The sequence below is a fragment of the Rhea americana genome, unplaced genomic scaffold, assembly GCF_003343005.1.
Source record: "Rhea americana isolate MKP2758 unplaced genomic scaffold, rheAme1 scaffold_16, whole genome shotgun sequence".
In the NCBI taxonomy this organism is placed as follows: domain Eukaryota; kingdom Metazoa; phylum Chordata; class Aves; order Rheiformes; family Rheidae; genus Rhea; species Rhea americana.
This window is the reverse complement of record NW_028185705.1, coordinates 4899172-4923633: the sequence shown is the minus strand read 5'-3', so window position 1 is coordinate 4923633 and position 24462 is coordinate 4899172. Positions and strand designations below refer to the sequence as shown.

Below are 24462 nucleotides of genomic sequence, written 5' to 3'. Positions count from 1 at the left end.
GTACATTTTTATTACAAATACGCTGACTGTATGATCCATGTCAAAGCAACTGGACAGTTGGCTTTTCTGACTGAGTTTGTACTTGCCTTTGGAGAGGGCATTGCTGCTGATCAGGACTACAGCCAGGTTTTCTTTGAGCTTTGGCAGAAGATTCATTCATGTTTTTATTCAGGATGTCCTCTCCCTGATCCTTTGCTGTAACTGTCAACAGCGTTGCTGTGCTCTTTCTCAAGTTATTTTTTGGTGCATCTCTTCTATGAAATACAGTGCTATTTTTTTTTTGATCCAAAAGGAAGTTAGTGACTCACTGTAAGCAAAAGCATTAATTTTAGCCAAGTTTGCTCARAATTAAGACACTTCTTGTTGCCATCTGTTACGATCTATGATGCCTCTGTAGCAAGGAGCAGGGATTGCACTGTAAACATTCAGGAAATTAGTTTCAGCAGGATATTTTGCAGGCAGATTATTTTGGATCTCAGCTTTCCTCAGAGCCTCATTTGGGCTCTGCCTCTCTCCTACCAAAGGACAAAGGCATTTTTAACATGCTGTGAGGTCGCAGGTTGGGCCAGGTCCAGTCTGCTTAATCACACCAGGAATAGAAGGGTGATCAGGCCCTCCTCTAAACCCCTCTTGTCCATTTTGAGAGGGAGAGCAGTGAGCTGTCCTCCATTAGTTTCTCCATCACAGCACCAAAATTGCCAGTGCTTAGCTTTGCAGCCAGAGCTACCAGTAGGATAAATCGAGGAATTTCAGGTTTCCTCTTACAGGTTGGATGCTGTTTCTAACCAAACATGCACAGAACAATAGCAATCCTAAATCTGTGGAAATAAGAAACTTGTGTGATGTCAGGGTCCCAAAATGAGTTGTAAGGGAGTGATTCAAGCCTCTCTATTTAGGTGTCCTTGACTCGGAGGAAATGAAAGGTGCCCAAGTGACCTTCATGGCTGGCGATTCAGGATTTGATAAATCAGCTGAAGAGAAATGCCTTCAGAAAAGCAGTCTTGCATACACATGTGTTGGAAAGACAGAACAGGCTTGTGCTGGATATGAATACGACGCAGGTGCTCTCCTGCCTTGAATGTCATTTAATTAACAGGTGGTTTATCTATACAAGGAGATAGGTAAGAAGCAGAGAAACTGTCTATAGGGAGGACTAAAAGGAGAAGTTCAGCTAATTCCAAAGAGCTCCACAACCCCATATGGACCTAATGAAGTCAAAGCCTAAAGTGAGATTCCTTTTCATTAAGGAGTCATACCATGGAGCAGCAGTAACATGTTCAGAGATGGCCATATCTGCTTCTGAACATCTACTCCTCACCTCCTCCACCAGGAAAGGTTATAAGTAGTGATAAGTCATGGTAACTAGTTGAAATTGCCTTTGGCTCCCAGCTCTAGAGAATGAGACTTCTAATCACCCTTTCTGAGAGACTCCTTTTCCAAAACTTTCCTCTTCTGCCCTTCATGAACTATCTGAATTGGATGAACTGGCTGAGTAACAACCTGGCGTAAGATGCYTTTCCACAGTAACAGAAATGTTCCTGCTGCCTTCCACCAGTGCAGTCCAAGAATAAGCCAGGGCAAAATTTTCTTACTGGTCATGAAATGAAAAAATGAATCCCAGGAAATGAGATCTCCCRGTTTTTATTACTTTTATTGCAAACCAGCATAGATTTGGCCTTAATGTCTCCTTTCATTATATCGTAGTCTCAAAAAGTATCCTRAATGCAGACTCATGAATGCAGAGCTTGTGTGCTGTCATCTGCAGTTAAGCATGTTTGTCCAAGCGCTCAGGCAGGCTTAATTTCCTAACCACTAGCAAGTCCACAATGACACCAATTTTCACGATAGAGCAGAACTTGAACTTCCCTCTCCTCCCTCCTCTTAAAGACATGCTCCCTGCTTCAGTAAGGCTTCTGAAATCTCTKYKKGRGWGRSRTKMAYSYCWCYCMMRMAAACAAATTATTTTTTCATATTCTRCTGCCATTTGTTATTGATGCTTTCTCTCATACATCTCAGGGGATCACTCATCACTCATTGTGCAAAATGTCTCCAAACACAAAAGGGAAATCTGGAYGCAAGAAGTGTTGTTAAAAGTTGTAGTAGAAACAGTGAGTTCTGGAAAACATAATTGTTTCTCTTTTCACTCGAAATGCCAAGACTTGAAAGCATTTATGCTTGCCCAAAATAGGTGGATGAACCGTTGTTTCATTGAAACACACACAGATGCAGTTAAATAGTCCCAGATGGAATCTGAAATATTCCATAGCAGCCTCTTGGGCAGCAAGTGCATTAACTGCCACAGGAGAAGGCTGTAAAGGCTCCCATCTGGTCATCCATCAACACTTTTATACATTATCATCAGCAGCCTGCTTGGAGGGAAGGTGTGCCACATTTCTGAAAATCCAATTAGATGATAGCAGCCAGTTCTCTTTTATCCTCTCTGTTGCTGAGCCATCCAAAGCATTTTTTTAGATTAAAGAAACATCATTTTCTTTCACAGGAGCTGTGCTGCTTTATCTCTATTGTGACCTGTTCTTTTATGTGCTATATAATTCTATTATTAATTGGGATTTCAACCATTCTCCTGCTACTGAAGTGGGACTCACTAGTTTGCAATTCCCAGGATCCACCTTACGCCTCTTTTTCCTAGAGGCTGATGCAACAATTCCCACTCTTGAATCTGTTGATAGTTACTCTTTTCAAAAKAGAGAGCTTCTTGCAGCAGTTCAGCTGCTGCAGAGTCAGATGTGTGTCCTCACCCTTACCTTGATGATTTAATTCCCTTTGGCTCTAGATGCACAGGTGTGTCTGCTGTGCCTCTGAGCAACACAAATTGAGGTGAATGATCCTCTTTTATATCTGTGATCCCCTTTGGGAGACTTGGGTGCAGTCATTGCTGAAGAACTCTTTCTGAAGTATAGCAAACTCCCAAGATCTCAAAAAGTATTTCTATCAATTTTACTTTAAAAAGGTGGGGTTCCTTCTGATTAGAGTTTTTGTAAAAGGAACAGTTTAGTGGCCAAGACATTCAAATTGCAGGTAAATAATTAGAATTTTCTCCCACATTCTCCCCCCCCTTTTTTCCCCAGGCATTACATGCTGAGGATGAGGACTTTGATATAGTTTTTATTGATGCTGATCAAAGAAAYGCTGTTAACTACTACAGCTTTGTCATGGATAACCACTTGCTGAGAACGGATGGAGTGATCTGTGTGGAGAATACACTCATGAAAGGACAAGTCTACCTRGAGAACATATCTGATGCAAATGTACTAGCTGTCAGAAGATTAAATACAGTGATTAATTCAGATCCTCGTGTTCAGCAGGTTAGTGCAATGCAATTGGTTAAGGTGMCAGTGGTACTCTAAGGATCTATGGATTTTGCAAAGTACCCTGTAAAATGTTTCCGYTGTTGGTGCCGTTATTCAGTGGACCTAAAATGAAATAAAATATTACAGTAATTCACCTTACTTGAGCTCTAAGCATGACTTCCTATATTCAGAAAAGGTCCCTACTCTTCATCTATGTCATCTGCAATGTTAAAGGCAAGATAAAAATATAGCACTTAGGAAGGAATAATCAGCCCTATGATACAAATAAGGAAGAAATGCTCTGCTTTAAAGGCTCTGTAGGGCATCTCCAACCAAATATGATTCAACAAAGTCCTACTCTATCAAGAGAAAACAAAATCTCCTGGTAGGATGTGTATATATACAGTTCTAGAGACAACATCAGACAAATACCTACCAGTGCTTTAAATGCAGGCACACCTGATCCTGCCCTGGGGCAGAAGGCACCAGCCTGCAGTGGTTGCCCTCATCCTTCCTTGTTGGAGCTCCAGCCCATGGTTTCACCTCACATGGTGGAGGGACAGAGAGGACGGCTGGAGGCCACAATCCCTGCTCATTCTCTAGAGCTGTCAGGTTTTCCCATGGCAGGATGGCTGAGGCCTGTTTCCTCTCCTTCCCGTGCTCTCCCTTGCCAAAACTCCACGAGGCACGGGGGAATGAGGCTCGCGCCCAGAAGACTTTGGTTCATCCCTCATACGATCAAGGACCTTGTCCATCTGCAACTCACACGGCCTCTAGTAGTGCCTCCTGTGATTCTGTGTTTAGTCTATATATAGTCAATATAAYTATAAGCTAAAGTATCTGGAACAAYACTTGAGTTGTAGAAGAGGGAAAGACTCATGACATAACATTCTGTGGTCTGAATCTGACTTTTAGGCACTTAATGTTTGCAAATAGTATGTTTTTTCCATAAATAATTTTTAATTAGTTGATAATGGTGTTGAACCCCCCAGCACTGAGTGCAGCTTTCACTGTAGTGTGATAGTATGATCATAGAGGGGAGGTKATAAAACCCCCTGAAATTCACAGGCAGGTGCAGGAAAAATGTTCTAGCACACACTGAAGAACACAGTCGTGTTGCTATTATTGTTTGCTAAGTTCCAAGAATGAGACCAGAATATCTTCATGATAGCATTAGCCAGACAGTGGAAACCCAATGCACCAGAAATTCTAGAAATTGACACTTATTTAGAAAACTGAGAAACAAAATTGCKTTTTTTCTGGCATTAGTGGGAGCAGTAAGTTTGAAATAGGAATGTGAACAAATATAGACATCTGACATTTTGGGGCTGGAAGGAATTTCAGCTGAAGATTAGAAGTGAGAGAAAAGCTACCAYGGTCTAAGGGAGGACATCATTTAGCATCAGTGAAATTTTTATGGGGCACCAAATAAAAATCAGTTGAAGAGCTGTATGTGTATGCATTATGATTGCAGGTTATTTTACCTGTGCGAAGTGGCCTGACCATCATTCGAAGGAGCCCTGCACCTCCAGATGCAGTGATTGAATCAAAGGTCTGTATTTCCTTTCTGTGAGCACTTCTGCTAAAACCTTGAATCTGCTAAGGGCAGTGGAAAAAAAAACAAAACAAACAAACAAACAAACAAACAAACAAAAAAAAAACAAAAAACCCCACACTTCCTTGGCTTGGTGGGAAAGGCCCAAACTCATCCTCTATCATGGTGTGGTCGGATGCAGCATAGATTTACCAGCTTTGGGTTTATACAAATTAGCCTCATTAGTCTGGGCTAATATATACTGATTCCTTGCAAAACCAGATTTTGCTGGTGGTGTACTATTCCAGCTGTACTAAGTCTGCGGAGCCAGCTGGCATGCTACTGGCTAGGGGTCTTTGCCTGGTGCTCTCTGGGACTTCCCATTTCAGGATAGTGCAGGTGACATAATCCAAGTCCTTCTGCAACAAGCCAACATGATGTTTTTGAAGTAATGCTGCTTTTGTCCAAAGTCAGCATGTGATGCCCTTCTATGCTCACTGAGCTGAATATTGCCATATCCAGAGAGGCTGTGGCAGCAATTGCTTATTAGTGATAACATTGAAAAAATGCTTTCATTATCACGAATACTTTCTTTTGCTTGCTCTGGACAGCTTTATAGTAGAGGAATATAGTATACTCTTTCTCTCCTTATAGATGAGACCACATAGTTGAGAAAAAGCCAAGCTGAGCATGGGAAATAGAGTACTGGGTTACAGACTAGCTACGAAAAGCACTAAACTTCTCTGGATAGCTTTATCTTTTGAAAAATGTATATTTTGGCCTTCCAAACAGTGGAAGCCAAATTCTTAACCAGCAGGAGAACCTGCTTATGCTAGCATTTAAAAGTCAATAGCTTGGTTTCTGTGGGTATAGTTTACTCAAGGCCTTAGATATCACCTGTCCTGGGAAAGGTGGTGTTTTTATCTTTCCTGATAGGAACCCTTTTTCCTGTGATGGACATACACCAGCCAGAAGGAAATTCCCATGTGGAAGTTTAATGGTCCACGTCTGTAAAGCGAGACCCAAACTTTTGAGTGTTTTGCTCATTGAGTGCTCCCAAAGCTGCATCCACTGGTAATTCCTRGCATTTCAAAACCAATATTCTAGACATCTTGTATTTTCCATTTTGATTCCAGGCAGGGGGAAATGATGTATGGCAGCTGATCAGATGACAGCTTGGTTTAAGTTATTGGCTGATATCTTTATTTGTGCACCAGCCTTGTGAAGATATTTTGATTGCACTCTGCTTGAGCCAAATCCTGCCTTTGCAAACTTGTTCTTAGCCTCTGTGTCTTCCTGGAGCCAACCAAACCTGAGGGCAGGATTTGGCCTGGGGTGTGAAATAGCTGATTGCTCCTAAATTTTTTAGGATCCAGAAGACTTTAYCAGCTCCATTGCCTTCCACATTGTACCTGTTGAGACTAATATTTGTGGAGATGAGGGTGCTTTTTAGTCCGAGTTAATCTTGCCTTTTGCATTAAATAGAGAGTTAAGCTCCCCGTGCATGCCACTCCCTCTTTCTTGCAGGCAGAATCTTTAAAAGATACTGTGTTATTGAGACTTGCACCTTAATCTCTCCCACTCTCTCTGTATGTATGGTTTTGTTTTAGAAAGAAGTGGTGAAGGATGATGTCTTCTGGGGTTATAACAGGCGTCGCATCCTTGATCGGCTGCGGTTGGATGGGAAGGTGGCCTACGTAACAGGTGGAGGTCAAGGAATTGGAAGAGCCTTTGCACACGCATTGGGGGAAGCTGGTGCTAAAGTAGCTGTTGTGGATCTGGTCCTTGCAAAGGCAGAAGCGGTAGCATATGAGCTAAGCCTTAAAGGTAAGCAGTGCATTGATCTGCGTGTTGCTGCTGTACGTGAACCGGTGATGAGTGCTGTAACTCTTTGGCTGCTTTCCTAGTTCAAAGCTTGATACTTTCTCCTTGCTGTAATTATCTTTCAGCAAGGCCTGATGGAGAGTAAGTCAGAGTAAAGGATTCCCAAATAGTAAATATATGCAATGGTCACAGAGCTGGATGTCAGTGCAGCCTCAGCAGTCTCTGGTGCTGCATCATCTGCTAGTGTTGCGTAGCATATGAATTCAATCAGAGAGGCAAATTAATCCAAATAAAATTCCTTGCAAAGTGTGACTGAAAGAAGCRCTGCATGCAGTGACATCCCCCATGACTGTCAGGGACAGAGGAGGGCCATCTCTTGTAAATAAGCTCTGTACAACCTGGAGATGTAAAAGGAGGTGTCCCTCAGAGCAGATCATGTAGTAGCCAGGGCACTTGAGACTTCTTACAGTGGTAAATTATCACTGCCAGTGCTGGTACTGGGGGTGGAGAACCAGTGAAGGTCCCTACTCTAGATCCTAAAGGAGCTATCATTTTATGGGGATAGTTCCTCAGCCTTTCTGGGAATCAGGAACACTCAAACAGTGTGCCCCTAAACTGGGGCAGAGATAGTTATTTTTGAAAGCCTCGCCCGTAGTTCTTTCAAGCATGCATGCAAGGTCAGATATAGGAACAMAATACTAATAGACATAACGAAAATCCCAGATAAGAGGTAAAATCCTCTACAAGCTGCTTTGATTTTAGCAGTAAAAACACAAAATGTAACATAAAACTGAATTTCCCCCTCGAGTCATGCTAAACTGCAACTGTAAAGGGAAAAAAGAAAACTGGAAATATAATTTTAACGAGAAAAGAAAGGAAATGTTACTCATTTTATAATTCCTCTTGTGAGATTACAACCAGCCCTTCTTCTAAGCACGATACTTCATTGCCACTGAAGACAGATCTTTATCCAGGAAATTTTTAAGCTCCCATTTGGATGCAGACACCAGTCTTTGTGTCCACCGTGGTTTCAGAAAGGGATTGTTCATGACCAGGGGGGAAGTGATCCACTGGGTCAAACCTGGAATTTCCACTCTGCTTTAGCCAGTGTGAAACGYTTCCTGCTAAACTGAAACATGTTCATGAGAGGAGTGTTTGCACCATTGAAAGCCACGTTCTCCAGCAAAGCCATCCCCTGTAGACTTATATCTATTGCCTTAATCAATTTCCAGACTAAGGAGTGAGGAACGGTTCACTTCTGATTTCGATACCATCCTAAGCCTCCCCAGAGAACATTAAAAAACATCCCTGTCTGTACGATCTAGCAAGCACAGTGAGACACTTTACACTGAATATTAGTCTAATCAGTTAAAGGTTTGATTGTTGGGCTGATCCCTAATAATGACCAAGAACATAAAGTCTCCAGCTCTTATTACAAATTCTTGAGTCATCCAGTTCCTCCTCCCTGAAGCTTTTCATTTTCTTATGCACCGAAGCCATATGGTCTTGGCACAGAATAGCTGTGCCCTACAAGTTAACTTGCCTTTTGGACATTTTTCCACAGTTCGATCCTGCATATCAAGTAGAGCTATTCAGAAAGAAATGGGCTACTTGAAAGAGCTGTGAGACATTGGATGCTAGCAGTCTATTAGAAAGCTAACTTAACTTTTCTCCAGGGCATTTTCAGTAGGAATTTGATCATCAATTCTTCAATGGATGTCCTATATCTCTGCTTCGTTGCTGGTGGGCTGCAAACCCTGAGGAGGTGGGGGGGGGATTACAAAATGCAGTAGGAAGGGTCATGAGGCATTGCAAATATTATTGAAGTCTAAAGCAAAGAAAAATCTCACTTCTCAATGTTTTCACATCCTTATCCTTCAAGGTCAAATATTCTCTGTTAGCCTGACCAGTGCAGCTGGTCGGGGCACATCTCTTCCATCTCATGACAGGTTTTTTTGAGGCTTCAAATTTATTGTCAGTCCTCTTTGGAACAAAACCCAAACTTTGTAATGCTTTTGTGAAAGGGAATTATATCCAAATGCCCATTTTTTGGAAAGGATCTAAAAAGGTCATGTTTTAAATCTTTCTCTTCAGAGGTAACCAGASTGTCTAGTTTGGACCTCAGAAGCCTTCCCTTGAAAACTTTTGTTGGAATCAATATGTTCCCACGAAATATTTTGGCTTCAAAGAAGTAATGTAGTCTGTTGGAAATGCATTTTGACAAAAAGGCTCGGCTAGCTTTACTCTGGAAAAATTCACATGAGTAAATTAAAGCAATCATTGTAGTATTAATACATATGTTTCCACCTATAGTAGGTACAAAGGAGCTGCGATTTCCCCTCCCCCTCTCCTTTGGTAGCGTTTCTCTTACTCGAAGTTGGAAACACAGTGCTCCAAGTCATTCCTGTACCGATACTTTTTTTCAAACATTTTAGGTAGCTTTCTTAAATCCACTTTGCTTCCTATACCAAAGAACCTTTTATTATGCTTTGAGAGAGAGTCATCATTTGATGATGAGTTTAAAGATCAGAAATGCTGTGATCTCAGTTTTATCTTTGTTAGACAGCTCGGGGGTATCTCCCTTGACCACAGGGGTATTTGTTTTTAGAATCATAAGTGAATAATACCTTTTTCAACAGTTGYTAATAGATCCTGACAGAAGAACCAAAAACGATGAAACATAACCAAAAAATCCTAAGGGTTAGCTTCCACTACATTATCCCCTTCTGTCTTTAGGGGGAGTTACTGTCTTTACCTTGAGGGGAGAATCAGTCTGGTGGGATTTTTAAAACGGGCATTTTCACTGTAASCTATGCAAATGCCTTCCCCACAATGTCACTTGTGATCTTCTTGTCCAAACACYGTTTATTAATTCATATTGAGGAACTGCTCAGAGACTCACGTCCAGAAGGGGAGCCCTGGGGCAAGGGGGCTGTGCACATACCTGCTGCAGAAGGGCAGATCCTTCTCCCTGCTCCTCTCCTGCACAAAGCTGCTGGGGCCCTCTCCTGCCCCTTTTTCATCCCAATCCGCTTCCACAAGCATTGCAAAACTACCCTGGAGACCACAAAGGTGTACAGGGTACTGCCACGTGTGCGGTAGGGTATTGCCTTGGGTTTGTTATTAATTGTTACTAATTGGCACTACCGATTTAAAGCTATGTTTCCAAAATTTATAATTCTTTTTAGCATATGGTTTAGGGGGGCTGTGGAGAGGCAGAGACTGCTTTTTTTCCTCTTTCAGAGTGCAGGGATGTTAGTTGAATTGATTAAKGTCAAGTGTGGGGCTCTGTTTTTGAAGTGAGAGTTCTTCACTGTTTCTTTGCTACTCACACAGAAGACCTTTTGTCTTGTTTTTATGAACTGTTGTATAAGATGAAGCCACAAATGGGGTGAGAGTTGGAGGGCAGGTGAAGAGCTTCATTCAGTTACCATTAATTACATGCTTGCACCCATTTTGTCTGTAAATTGAATAAGAAAAATTTGCGGCTGCTCCCTGTGCATTACATACCTTGATAACGATTAGGAAGAGCCACYGGAGCTGTCTGGCTTTTCTTATTATTTCAAAATATTTTTAACATAACCTGTGATAAAATAAGAAGGCTTGTTTTCTAGCAGTATGTGTATTCATTTTTATAGATTGCTGTGTTATTTGTCTGCCCTTTTCTCTGCTGTGAGAAGTAAGAAAACACCTCTATAGCTGAAGGCCCAAGGGACCATTAGCTCCTACTGGCTGGTGTGGGGAGCATACCAGACCAGCAGGACCTTGCGTCATGCACTCTGATGTGCTCCTGATRGCACTGGAGATCAGGAGCTTCTCCATCTGAAAGCCTCTTTCCTGTTTTTCAAATATCATTGGGCTTTTATTGTTCTGCATTGCTCCCATGGAAGGCTGCATCTCAAAAGCTTCAGTTTAGGAGAGATTCTCCTCCTAAGAGAGGTTYGAGGCTGTTTTTTCCCCCTTTTCCACCCTCTTTAATTAGAATGATGTGGAAGAGGGCTAAACAGAGAATAAATTGTCCATTGAAATAGAAGTCCAAAGTATAATTAAATTGCTCTTAATACCAAAACTAAGTACGTCTTTAGACTTCTTGCTAGTGGTAGCGTTTGCTTTGATTCATGTCAACTCCTAAATGCTGAGAGACTCCACATTACCTCACCCACAAGAGGGATGTCTGCAATGAAGCRAGAGCTCTGCACTACCTGAATATCCAGTCCTATAACATATTTAAGAGAATGAGATGGGATGCTGTGCAGATAATCCCTCACATCACCCGAGGAGGGATCGCTGCTCCCTACATGTGTGGTTGTGGATGGGATAGCAGCATCCGTAGTCATTTGGAAATAAGTTTCTGGGTTTTCTCACATGGTCTGTGGCATAGTTTGAGAGTTCAAATGCTGCTCAGATGACAAYGTATGGGTATGGCATTGATCAGATAGTCAGGGGGGTCCATGAGCAATCAGCCCTATTTATATGATCAACCAGTCATTCCTCTCTCCTTGTACGCCTGGGGACTTACAAGACTTCACTGTGTTGACATGTCCACTTCCTGCTAGTAACTCCTGAGCTTCTAGACAACTCCAAACAGCTCTGAAGGAGAGAAAACTTTCACTAGTATTTAGCTCCTGCCAGTTAAGTGAAAATAGGCAGCTGAGTAGGAGAAAGAGAGCCAACTAGTGCTCTTATTAGACCTGGGGAAGACATGATGTGCCCATAGAGCCTGCAGCAGAGCTTGTGCCTGCAGGCTGCACAGGAACCCACTCCTATGGCCCCAGGCCATGGAAATCAGAGCCCCTTCTTGGAGCTCTTTGCTTCTTTATGGCTTTTGGCCCTCAGAGTAGCATGACTCTAACTGGTGGCACACATTCCTGCCTTGAAAATGTAGTTTTGTTTGGAAAACACAGCTTGCTTTCTGACAGACTATTTATATTTTATGTTGTTGACCAATTCTTTCTTTGTTAGGAACGCAGCAAACATGAAATAGAGAACCTGTGTTGTAGCTCTGCTCGTAACATCCAGCCTTTCCCCAGCGCAGTGGTCTGGAATAAGCTTGCTTTAGCAGYTATAACTTCCCGCTGTTTGCTTCTAGGCTGCTGATCTGTGATATACCACTAACAGCTGTCTTCCTTCTTGTGAATTAAAACCTGCTTCACCAGAGCACTTACTTGTATAGGTTTGACTTTCTGGATGCAGATAATCCCATTGGCTTCAGTTGCCTTGGTAGGCTGCTTATTTTATTTAAAAATAAGGGTATTTAAAGCTGATTTTGATACTAAACTAAATGAAGCGATTTACAAATCAACACACTGGAATACTTTGGGATTCTGACTACAAATGAGCAAAAGTCAAAGTCTGTATTTTTCTGGCAGAGGGAAAAAATCAGCAACTTTGCATGTTTTGGTTCCTTTAAGCCTTTTCACTTCTGTATGTTTGCATTATTCTGGCAGTGTGATTTCCAGGAACTGTGAGCACCATCCTTGTGAACCTTCAGGTCTTCCTGGTAGCTCCCAGCTAAAACTAGCTTGGTTTTGTCTGAGGCTCAAAGCCATACAGTTGCTGTAGTTCACCTGGAGAGCATTTTTTGGACAAATTGGTTTGATTTCTGTAGTATTGATGAGGTGACTGGCACAGAAACATCTGCACTTGAGCAAATGTGAGAGTCTTTTCCTTCATCTGATTTATGAGCTGATACCAGCCATCTGCAAGCGATATTCTTGACTGTCCCCAGTRCCCAGCCGACCGCTGGAATTACTTGCTGTAGCTGAGAAGTTGCAGTTGAATCTTTGGACAGAAGATGGTGCAGTGTTCAAAGCTTCGTCCTCGTGCACTGTCAAACTCCACTTTCAGGTGCAGGGTTTATGTTAGCCTCCAACAGGCAAACCTCACACCAGTTAGTAATTAAAAAAAAAATAGAATGAGAAACATGCAGTTTGCTACTGTTTGTGGAGCTGTGGATTACGGTGACAAATAAATAATAAATAGTAAATATGTATATATATGTGTGAATCCATAAAGAATTATAAAATAGTTCATGATTTCTTTTCTCTGTGACTTCTTGCACTGACTTCATCAATCTTATTTTAATGCAGGGATTAAAAGCCTTGCCCTTGCAGCAGATGTAAGCAAACCTGAGGATGTGCAAAGGATTGTGGATACAATCGTAGCTCGCTGGGGCACAATCCACATCGCGTGCAACAACGCTGGAATCAATATGAATTCTGCAAGYGAAGATACTTCACTAGAGGAATGGGACAAAACTTTTAATGTTAATTTACGAGGATTGTTTTTGTGCTGCCAGGTAAGTTGCAAGTTTGTTTTTGCAAACAGGCAACCGTTTTCTAAGCATTTACCGAGATTTAATAATACTTTGTTGCTGCTTATCACCATAAAATTGATCCTTGTTTTGGTGGGACTAATGTCTTTGTTGACTATAGATTTCCATCAGTATTTTCAAAAGTAACTGGTAACTTTTATTGGCTGCCCAAACTCAGATATTTAGGAACAGCCTGATTTTTTAAAGGACAGATATTCAACACTTCTCGAGAAGCAGAAACCTGTAGGGGGCCATTCCCAACATTAGCGTTTTTCTGAAAAATGTTTTCAACCACGAAGAGGGACTGAATGGCAATGGGATTTTTCCTGTGTCAGCCATTCTTATACCAAGTTTTTATATCAAGTACTTAAAAAAAAAAAAAAAAAAAAAAAAAAAGTGTTCGCACATAAACTCTTCTGAAAAGTGAAGACTAATTTATTATCATGTCATTATTAGCACAATCACAAAAAGGGTCACTGGTCTTTCCTTTAATTTCTGTCACAGGCTGCAGGCCGCATTATGCTGAATCAAGGATATGGGAAGATAATTAACACGGCATCTATGGCAAGTTTAATAGGTGAGTGATGAGAGCTAACAGTTGTGCTTCAGAATCCATATTTTAATTACTACCGATGCCATTTGAATCAATTAAACCTGTATTGGGAAGGAGTAAATCACTGACATTTGGAATTAGAGGAAATGTACTACAAAATTTTTATTGATACCATTTTTCAACACTTACCCGTCCTCGGTGTTTTAGAGCACTTATTACTTTTTATAGAAGAGGTGGAGCCGCCCCCGCGYGCTGGCGTTGGCGTTGGCCGCCCGGGCGAGGTGCTGCCGCGCTCCCTCTCCGTTTCGGGCAAACGCGCTCCGCGCCGGGACGCTCGACCCTTGCCGCGGCCGCAAAAGCTCCGGTGCCGGCCGTCGCCCCCCGCGCGTGCCCACGCTTGTGTCGCAGTCTCGCTGCCAACAGGTGCCTCCACGAACGCTGCTGAATCAGCAGCGCCGTCGAAAGCGCCAATAAACCCTTGCAACATATGGAATGAAATCCCTGCTGCTGAGCTAATCTGGAAGGCAGTTACGTGCTGGTGAACTGAGGCCCGTGTAACAAAAATTGATCAATTACACAAATTAAGCATAGCCCTTTAGGAATTTGTTTTATTGGTCTGGACATCTGTTGCAGTATTGTCCAAATCCAAAAATCAAATGGTGCCTTGGGTTGCCAAGTTAGGCAAGAAAATCTAGTAGCTATAAAAGTACAACTGAAAACCCCTGTATTAATATCATGTCCATCTGCTGAGTGTTACATAAATATGYGGTCTTTTATTTTCCTTGGGAATAACATTTATTTTTACTGTGCCCAGTTTGACATTCTATGACATTCTGTTCAGTTTATTACCCAGTAACTTTAAATGTTTCTTCAAAAAATGCATTTATAATGTTGTTGTTAATCTTTTTTTCAAGTGTCTTTACCAGCTGTTTTACTTATGGCTAAACCCGGGCGCCACCCCTCCGCCCAGCTTTGCAGAGTTACAAAATCGCCCAAACAAAAATAATTTGAGGAAAGAACGTAAAGCTTTAAGCTTCCCGTGCTTGCCGCAGCGCTCTGCGCAGCGGGGCTCTGCTCCGGGCCTGGGCTGCCACAGCCCACATCATAACAATAAAGCAGAATTTATGAGGAGGTATTCCATGCCGGAGAAGGCTACGGAGCGCTGGAAACGTGCCCCAGCTGTGAGCCTGCTGGCTGGGAAGGCTGCTCGCGGCCCCGCGCTTGGTGCTGAGAAGGGCTGGGTGTCCGTGGAGGAGAAGCATCTCTTGGTGCTGCACCGACCAGGCGTGGACCTGGCCGGGCGAGCGGGAAGTGGACCCGGGAAGCAGCCCCCATGGCTGCACGCAGGGATGGACACCACGAGGTGCACCAAAGTGTCACCGAAAGTTAATGTGCTCGGACACGGTCAGGCTGGGAGCTGAGACGGGCGGGGATGCGTTTACCTTCTGAACTTGTTTCAGTCTTGGCATGGGAAAACTCTAGTAGTTATAAAACTACAACTGCAAACCACGATGTTCATATCATGTCCATCTGCTGAATGTTAAATAAATATGTTGGTTGGTTGGTTATTTAAGTATGTTGGCCAACTGGCATAGTATGAAATGTTTCTAGAAATAGTTAGGGGATATATACATATATTTTTTTAGGTTCAGTCCTTCCTGAGAGACGCAGGGAAATGAGGAGACTCTTAGTAGGATGGGGAGATTTGTTTGTAATTTCTCAGATACGCTGCTCCAAATCAGCTTTAATTAATTGATGATAAGCTGCATATATTTTGCATATGTGCATTTTGATTCTGATATTTGGCTGGAGTTATTCCAGRCGTACGCTACAGCAGCAGAGATGAGACGGCTGCTGCTCTGCACGACTTACACAGGTGTAACTCGGATCTGTAATTTTTACAGTGAATATCTTTAGCTGTAAGCGGTCTGGTCRATTATATCTGTGTGCACCTCTCCTTTAACATTATATGACTGCTCCAAGGTCAGACCGGGAGACTTGTGCACCGAACAAGGTAGAAAAAACAGCGTCAGGTGCTCAAAATGTAAYGCAGCTGATGGCAGCACTTCTATCTGCTCTCCTTCCATCTCCTCTCTGTAATAGAAGCGAGTATCCTCCCCTTCCAGAACCCTTACAAACTTCCATATTCTTTGTAACGCTTCTGGAGGCACAGCTTTTCTCAGAAGCTCTAGTCTCTTTTTGTGTAAATTTGGARGGTTGGGTTTGCATCCATGATGGCGCAGGTGGAAGGACGGCTGCAGCCAGGGAGGAGGACATGGCGCTGGGCGCTCAGCTGTGATGGACTCTGTAGCTCCAGAGCTTCCTAACACCCTCCAGCTCATTCTTGAGCCTTTATGGTTAAGAGATACCATGTAGCTCAGGAGGGGGAAACTTCATCTTCTGAATTTCCTTGCTTAATCATTTCTGTGAAGACCAAAGCACCTGCATGGAGGGACTCTTGCAAATGCTGCCTGAGCATCCCCCCAAATCGGAAAGCTGCCTCTGACAGCTTGCAAAGACTTGCTGCTTTCCCACACGTGCTAGAAGGGCAAAGACAGTGCCAAARCTCTTATCCTCTTAGCAAATGCTGAATGATTTATCCCAAATAGACGTGTTCAGAAAGTTTAGCAAAAAACTACTTTTGGGAGGTTACGGGGTTAACTACCGGAGTTGTATGTAGTTTGGAGCTGATGCACAGCAATTAATCAAGAGATTACGTTCCCCTCTTTTTTGAGAGCCCACATAGAGTGCTGCATCTGTGGGGTGACAGACACRCACAAAGGGCAAAACAGTTTTGCCAATAGAAATGAGGATCATTCAGTACTGTACAAAGAAACAGTGCAGAGGACACTGCTGGGCCGCGGTGTGAAACGCTCCCTTTGCAGCAAGCAAAAGCTCTTCCTGTTCTGGCAACACCTCCAGCACACTGCAAGAAGGAGAGGTACTCGTAGTGGCCCCAATCCTCCATGCTCTTTGAGTYTACTCTCAAACATCTACACTCAAGGCAGAGAGCCCCCTGAGCGCACGGCACTGGCATCGGCGAAGCAGGTGAAACGGCGGTGAAACGTTTCACAGCCCTAAAACGTTTGCAAAAGCTCCAGGTCTTGAAAGTGGTGGGTGTTCTGAATCCTTGGGACACCACGTTCGCTCACATCCACACGAACGCTGAGGAGATAATGCGATGTGTTTGCTTCAGACTGTGGCTAATTTAAAAATTAAGCAGAATAATTTGTTCCAGGGAGCTATATATAATATAATATGTTATATAAAATCTGTTATGCATGCATATTATATTCTATTGCATTATAGTGTGTCAGCATTATAATACTTAAGTATCATATATAAATGTGCATATATTATGTGTATAGCGTATGCATGTCTACAGGCATATGTGTTTATTTATCTTGTAAACAAATACTTGCTTGTGTATGTTTAATGCAATATTTTTGGCTTTTCMCAAATCTGGAGCTTTTTAATTTCTTTTTTTCTTTTTTTTYYCCCTCCATTTCCTTTTCGTCTGCCCAGCTGCTGCGGCAAAAATATTAGATGGGAAAATACAGATTTAAAGTTTTGTGATGTGGTGGGTGGCTAAATTCCTGTTGCTCCCTGCCTACTATCAGGGTAAATGGCAAATACCTCATCTTAGTATATGGGATTGTGCACGTAGTACTTAAGCTTGCAGACACCTATTCCTTTGCAGAGACTGAATAATTCTCTATTTCTGAATTCCTCCTAGTTCCGCACCCACAGAAGCAGCTAGCATACAACACCTCGAAAGCTGGGGTCGTAAAATTAACACAGACATTAGGAACTGAATGGATTGACAGAGGAGTAAGAGTCAACTGCATTTCCCCGTAAGTAAAATGCAGTCTCATTTTGAAAGTACAAAGAAAATGAAATGTTTTAAAAAGCTCAAATGAACACTATCTTGGAAATTAAAGTTTCTAATTAGTAGGTGGATTGCATCCCTTTTTACGTTGTCTTTTCCTTAACAAAGGTTTAAATGCTCAGAACCGAGTCTGCTCTGTTGCTGTGTATACTCACGAATTTAAGAAGAGGTTTTAGCATTTGATAATAGGTTTTCCAATAACATGAAGGGTAGATTTTAGCATTTCTCTTCCAGATGAAATATTTCCTTAGTCTGTCCAAGCCTTCCACGGTTAAAGAAAAGGCTTTTGACACTTAATAGACAATACTACTTTCCSCTTTTACTTGAGACAAATATAAAGGCACTTTAAAAGCCACATTGTACTGCTGTAATTGAGATACTGTTCAGCTCTGACAATCACTGGAGAGCAGGTGTAATTTTGTAAATATATATATATRTRTGTGTGTGTGTGTRTATATATATATATTTGTTACAAATTACATTTTTATTCTTTTTGGAGACTTCATGCTGTACATTTTATTTTGTGGTATTAATTCACAAAGCAAAGTTTTTTGCCACGTGCACTGTTCCTCTCCATTTCTCACACACCTGCACAACACAGTCATTTTATGAAACAATTAGCAGCGTACGGTAGAGCTGAGCACAAACCCAAGTGGATGGTGCTAATTGGAAGCGGTCAAATTCTGTAGACCATTGAAGTCATTCAGAGTAAATAAGAAGATCAGGATTTTAACCCAGGAGTTATATTGTAATAATGAAGATATAACGTACAGCAAATTAGGAAAAACAAATTACATATTTTAATCCACAAAGTGGAATTAAAATCACAAAGCTCAATGGCAAGTGCCTGTTTTTACTGTCGGTCTGCTCGCCGCTTCCTCGTGCTAGCTGTCGTCCTTATGATTATTTATTGCTAATTATAACAGTGACTCCCGTCTCTGCTCTGTGCGATCCACAGGTTCTTTAAACAACATCCTGCTTTTTAATAGGATTTTCCCCAGGCCAATGCTAACAGCTCCACAGCAGTGTCCTCGCAAGTAGGTCTAGTGAATTTACACCGGCTGTTAGAGGCCAGGGGAGTTGGAGGGAACCAGCGAAGGTCAGCCGGACCAGGCAGGAGCTGTGCCTCAAAACGTACCAGTGATCTTGACTAACAGAGGTGGGAAGTGCTGCATTGGCAGCAACCGTGTTTAGAAGGCACTTAGGTGAGAAATTACTGATTTTTAGGGATTTAAATAAATTTTAAAAATATCAAAAGGATGATCAAAACTCATTTTTCTCTGTAAGCTACAAACACATGTTTGAAGAAGTTACATTTTTTTGCAGTCAGAGCATGGAGACAAAGTAGACTCAYGCTTCTTTCTTCCCACTTTTTAAGTCTAAATGAGTTGCATTTGAATCATCCTTACCTGTCTTAAACTCCAGCTCTGAGCTCAAAATCCTATCATAGGAAGTGGGATTTCTGCGTGTGGAGGWACAGCCAGAAAGGACGCGCAGAGGACTAATGTTTTTGCTGCTTTCAAGGGCGTTTGTTCTCGCTATGGCGGTTCTGACTAATGCAGCTGGGAAGCGGAGTGAAAGGCTGTGGAAACCGGGCAGCTTTTTCCTGCCGTCAGTTCAAAGCTTTGGCCGAGGCTCCCCTCGCCGAGGACTTCCCGGGGAGCTCTGGGTAGGGTTTCAAAGCAAGGCGCCGCGCAGCGGTTTGCGCGGCTGCTTGTGCATTCTCCGATTGCTCCGCACCGAAAGCAAACGCCGCCTAGTCCTTGTGCTGATTAAATATTTACCCTGCCGCCTACGTTGGATATGGATGTGCATTTCCATCTCGCCCTGAATTAAGGAAAAAAAGAAGTGCATGTTTGGACCCATCCTCAGGACCCCACCAGGCCTTCAAGTCTTGCATCATGTCTTGTCTGGGCACAGGGGCAYCTGCAGCTCGCTTGGGCTTAGTGCTCAATGCCCAGCCCTAGCCTTAATGCATCGGTGCAGCTGCCGATGTTATCAGAGAGCTCTATAGGTATGAAAAATGAGAGTTTGTCCCAAATGCACAAGTCTTTCTGAGCATAGACCTTCAAACTAGCCATTTTATGACAGGGGGGGATTTTGAGGGGTATGGGGAGCACAGAAGTAGATACAGGGCATAATGGTACCTAAGATTATCCCTGGATAAGTAAAAATACATAAATCTGCCTGTAAGTCCTTTGCTCTTCCCACACTGCTTTGGTGTTTTATGGCACTCTCAGCGTACTTCTCTCTGCAGCTCYAGATACTCCAGGCTGGCCTCAAACATTATTTCACCATGCAAACCTTCTGGCCTTTTTTCCCTCTCCCTATCTGGTCACTTTTTATCAACTTAATTTTTTAATGAGTGCATAAAACTTATGCAGAGCGAGGCATAAAAGTTATGAATGCGTAAAATATTATGGCGAAGACCTTAGCATGATTTACTGCACTTAGGAAATTGCACCTACAGGCTTCTCTTGCTGATCAGGTAAGCCTTATGCTTCAGACAGTTCTCTGATACAGCCTGGTTTTGGTTTTGGTTTAGTATTTTCTGAAGGCRAAGCATTGTCCTGGCTCAGGGTTATTGATAACGTGACACTCATTGATCAGATTTCTTTCAAATCTCGGCTGGATTGTGGGCCACCGTTGCTGACCACCTCTTCCGTTGCCCTCATAGCAGTGTCACGCAGTTGATACCACGCAAAATAAAAAAGGTGGTGGAGTCTTCCCTGAGGGCTATGGGCTCACCTGAAGGTGTCCCAAACAGGCAGCATTGCTATCCCCATTAAGCAGCAGCAGTTGTTGCTGGCGAGTGTCTTTGGACTTAAATCTAATTCCTTGGGAGATGTCCCAATTAAGTGGATCTCTTGATTAAACACTTCCTGATTAAGTGGAGTGTACTTAACTCATTCAAATTAATAACTCATCTGAAAGAAATCAAGTTACAYGCAGATGGAATCTTTTTTTTGCTCTCATTTGGGGATTGAACGCACATAACAATTCCAGTTAAGTATCTGGTAAGTGATATTTTTCCTAATGTGTCTCTTGAAGTGGAAATGTTTTAGGCAATTGTTTTTTTTTCCTAATGCYTCAAATTGTCCTGTGTATCAATAATGAAATATTGATGCTCATATCTAATGTTAAGGAACCAGCAGTTTGATATTACATTGACATGCAACAGAAAGTACTGATAGGCTCAGCACTGCATACGAGATGAGGTAGGGAATTAATGCATTGGCAGTTGTCTTTGCTGGAACTGGTTAGAAGCCAACTAAAATCTGCCTAAAAGGGTTCGACAACATTAAATTGCCCAACTTGGCACCAAAGCTTTCCCAGAAGATGTGTAGTATCAATGACATGCCTAATATTTATAGTGCCATCAGTATGTGTGTTTGCAACTTTAAGTTTTGTGCTATATTTTTTTCCTCATTTATATAACAAAGATTTGTGAGGAATTTTATTGTTATGCATCAAAATTTTTTATGAYTTGAAGCAAAATTAAAGAAAGGTCCACCAAGAGGTATAGYCCTGTGATTTATAGRTGACAGCGATTAGATCAAGGATCARTTTTCCAAACAGGTGAAAATAAAGTCCTCTTTTTACCAAGATCTATATTATTTATACTTGCTATGCTAGAAGAATGTGTCATATTTCCTAATCCACGTTCCCCTTTGGATTAAAGCACACATGTAAATTAAAAAGAGCATAATGTGGGCCTTATTCTGCTCTTTGATAGTGTAAAGCCAGAATGATTCTGCCAGTGATTTTGTAAGCACGGAGAAAGATATTTAAGAGGAAGGAGGCTGACATATTTCACATCTGCTGCTGAAAGCATGTTTGTGTCTGAAAAAAAAAGAACAAAACAGTTCTYGAGGAGTTTGGTCGAGTGGGAAGAGTGGGAGACTGTGCTTAGGGGAAATAAGTCAAAAATATGTATCCTGGGATGTGTTTGATTTTATTACGTTGCCATTGCCACTGCACTTAACCACACTGCATCGCTCAGTGTTCCTGAACTGCTTTGCTTTCTACTGATGATTACAATAAAAAATAAGGTTGATATTTAAATCCTGCCTGATTAGTGAAAACAGAAATGTTTTGGGGAAAGTCTGAATTAGTTCCACTTTGTACCATAGTAAGTAGAAGATTTCAGACTTTATTTAAAACAAAAGGTAAATCTCATACCCAGAATCCAGTSTGTCTCAAAAAATTATTTCCTTGGAAGTATAAATTGGGATGCCGATGAAGTTTGAGAACAAAACGGGTATTTTTATACTTTGTTCATTTCGTATTTATCACTGGCTTGTTTGCTAATTTTCATTTGCAAGAGGCAATTCTTCCAGCTAACTGGCTGCCTCAATGGGCCACTGATTTCTTTGAAGTGACAGTCTGTAAATATGCATAAAAAAGAGATGCAATTAGCGTGTGTGTGGTTCAGTGCAGCCTGATTTCATTGGCAAGTTTACCCACAGTGTTGATAAGCTACATTATCTAGAAAATTGGCCGCTGAAAAACAGCACCTCTGATTGCCAGCAAAGGTTCCAGATAACAGGGTGCTGAAGAGAAATATAATTGAGGTTGAATATGTTAACCAAGGTGTCACATGCTCCTTAGAAGCGCTAATTTATCAGCATGTTGGAATTTTTATTAACATTTGGAATGCATTTCTACCACACTAATGAAGTGGAATTGGCAGTTCAGGTTTTAGTTATTGTCATTTCTGAGAAGTTAAATGTAATTTCTCGTTAGACACAGTTATGTAAATATATTTGTTCAGGGGCTGAAAAAATTATACATTTCACAAAATACAAATATGTTGTTAGGGAGGAGTATGACAAATCAGTCGCAGTTAAAGTCATAAAAGCCAGCCAAATGTTAGTCCTGTATYGTGCTTTCTATAGCATCACTCATTTTTAGGGCACCTGAAGAAAATGAACTTAGCAGAGTTTTAATAAATGGTGTAGTCACTCATTAATGTGAACCCAGCAAGACAAATAAATGTGTTGTGATTTGTCAAGGWGTTTGTTTACAGGGAATTGCACTTGGTGTGCTGCGCTCGTCTTTGCCTCTTCTCTTTTTTTGTAAAGAGCTTCTAGGGCTGGGGWTGGAGCTGGCTTTTGTTTTCGCTGCTTTTTTGCACATCTGGAAAGTTGGGCTGTTTTCCGTGCTTGGCTGTATGCAAACGTGCTGCGTAACGTTACGCTGCGAAGCGCTCAAAAGAGAAACTGGGAAAAGCAAGAGGGTTCCCGAGCCCAGCGACGGAAGYGGTTCTAGTCGCTCTCGATCCCCGTGATGTGCCTGTTTCCGCAGGAAAAGGGAAATGGGATCTTAAATGAGCAACCTAAAAGTACAGGGGCAGCTCTATCAGCCGAGGATGCAATATGTGGGTATTCACTCTAAAAGAAACCTTCCAAGTCTGTCTAGCAGCAGGGTAAGGCAGCAAGAAAGAAAACCTCTCCCAGAGTTTGTGGTTCTGCCTCATAGTAGATACAGAGATCTCACTTGAGGCTCTCCGCTTGCTTAATTTTGTGGTTTTCTTTCCTAACTAACGAGTAAATCTACAATTTCTTTCCTAATTTCCTTTAAGCACTAGGTTCCCTTCTGACAAAACCCAGCAATAAAATAACACGTGCGCTCTTTCTAGGGGGATCGTAGACACGCCGCTCATCCGGTCCAAGGACCTGGGGCCGCTGGTGCGGCGCTGGCTGGCGGACATCCCCGCTGGGCGGCTGGCCCAGGCAGCGGACCTGCAGGCAGCCGTCGTCTACCTGGCGGCCGAAGCCTCCGATTACATGACGGGCCACAATCTGGTCATCGAGGGTGGGCAGAGCCTGTGGTGAGAGCCATCTCCACGCTTTCCTCCTCCGGAGGGTCTCTAAAACCTTCTAGGCTTTAGCAAGTAGCTAGGAAAAGCTCACAGTCCCCAGACTGAATTGCTTTAGCTTTTCCTTCAAATTTCCAGCATTTCACTGCATGGCGATTCCTATCTGCTATCTATAAAAAGGTACGGTTGCATAATTCACTTTGGAAAAGTACGTAACAGAGTTTCTATGAATTTATATATGACAATTTGAGATGGATAAAAAGCTGGCTAATTTGAAATGGTTGTTTTCTTCTTTCAGATGTTGCTTTGGAGACTCATATAAGGCAAAAAAAAAAAAAAAAAGGCCAATCCTTTATTTAAAACATTTTGATGCTTTTCACTAGGCATTCAGATTTCTATTAAATTAGTATTTAATGATATAAAGGCACATTTACTGTAGTAAGATTTGGCTATTATTTAGTTTAATGGGGGGCATTTTTAAAGCAATGAATATTAGCTGGTCTGTGTAATGTATTGTTCTTAGGCTATTTTTTTAGTTCAAGTTATTTCAATGACATCTGTGAGTGGTGAAAAACAGTTGAATGTAGTGTTAAAAAAATAAATTAGTTCATTGCATTTGAATCTGAATGTTGCCATTTTATATTTACTGCTGTTCTTAGTTTTTGACAGTGTTTTTATACAAACACCCACATAAATGCCCCTAAAAGAAAAGTACTACATTTAACAGAGAATCATGTTTAGTAATTATAATGTCTCTAATTTAAAGCCCRTTGAAGTGAACAGGGACAGTTCACATACTTTAAGTTAAATACACGTGTAAGTATTGGTACAACTGGCTCTTTGTTTTTAGGCAGATGCTTAGGCAGATGCAAGCAAAATCTACTTTTAATTTTTTTCCCCTTGTAAAATTCTGAAGGCCATTCTCAGTTGCCTATCAGGACCAACTCCAATGATCTCAATATGGTTACACCAGCTAAAGAGCTCGTTTCAGCCGTAGCTCTGGGTTCATTGCTTATAGGCAGTAAAATGTGGCACAATAACAACACTGTTGATAACCCTGAATTTATACAGTCTTCCATCCTGAGGGCCTCTAGGCATAACCTAAGGAGAATTTACGGGAAGGAATCCACTTGCAAATCCTTGTATCATTTGTTTTGCATCTGGCAGCTCTTTGTTACCATAACATAAATAATTGTGGATGAGTGTCGTTACTTTGA

General features: G+C 41.9%; 1 protein-coding gene across 1 annotated transcript in view; it reads left to right on the top strand.

Moving 5' to 3' along the window:
• LOC146598596 (uncharacterized) overlaps positions 1-23261 on the top strand; it is a 37183-nt gene extending 13922 nt beyond the window's left edge. The window contains exons 5-11 of the mRNA XM_085299997.1: positions 3090-3326; positions 4786-4863; positions 6456-6672; positions 12759-12967; positions 13487-13559; positions 17272-17389; positions 23066-23261. Of these exons, the coding sequence (XP_085156123.1) occupies positions 3090-3326; positions 4786-4863; positions 6456-6672; positions 12759-12967; positions 13487-13559; positions 17272-17389; positions 23066-23261 (1128 nt within the window). The remainder of the gene's footprint in view (positions 1-3089; positions 3327-4785; positions 4864-6455; positions 6673-12758; positions 12968-13486; positions 13560-17271; positions 17390-23065) is intronic.
• The last annotated feature ends 1201 nt before the right edge of the window (positions 23262-24462 follow it).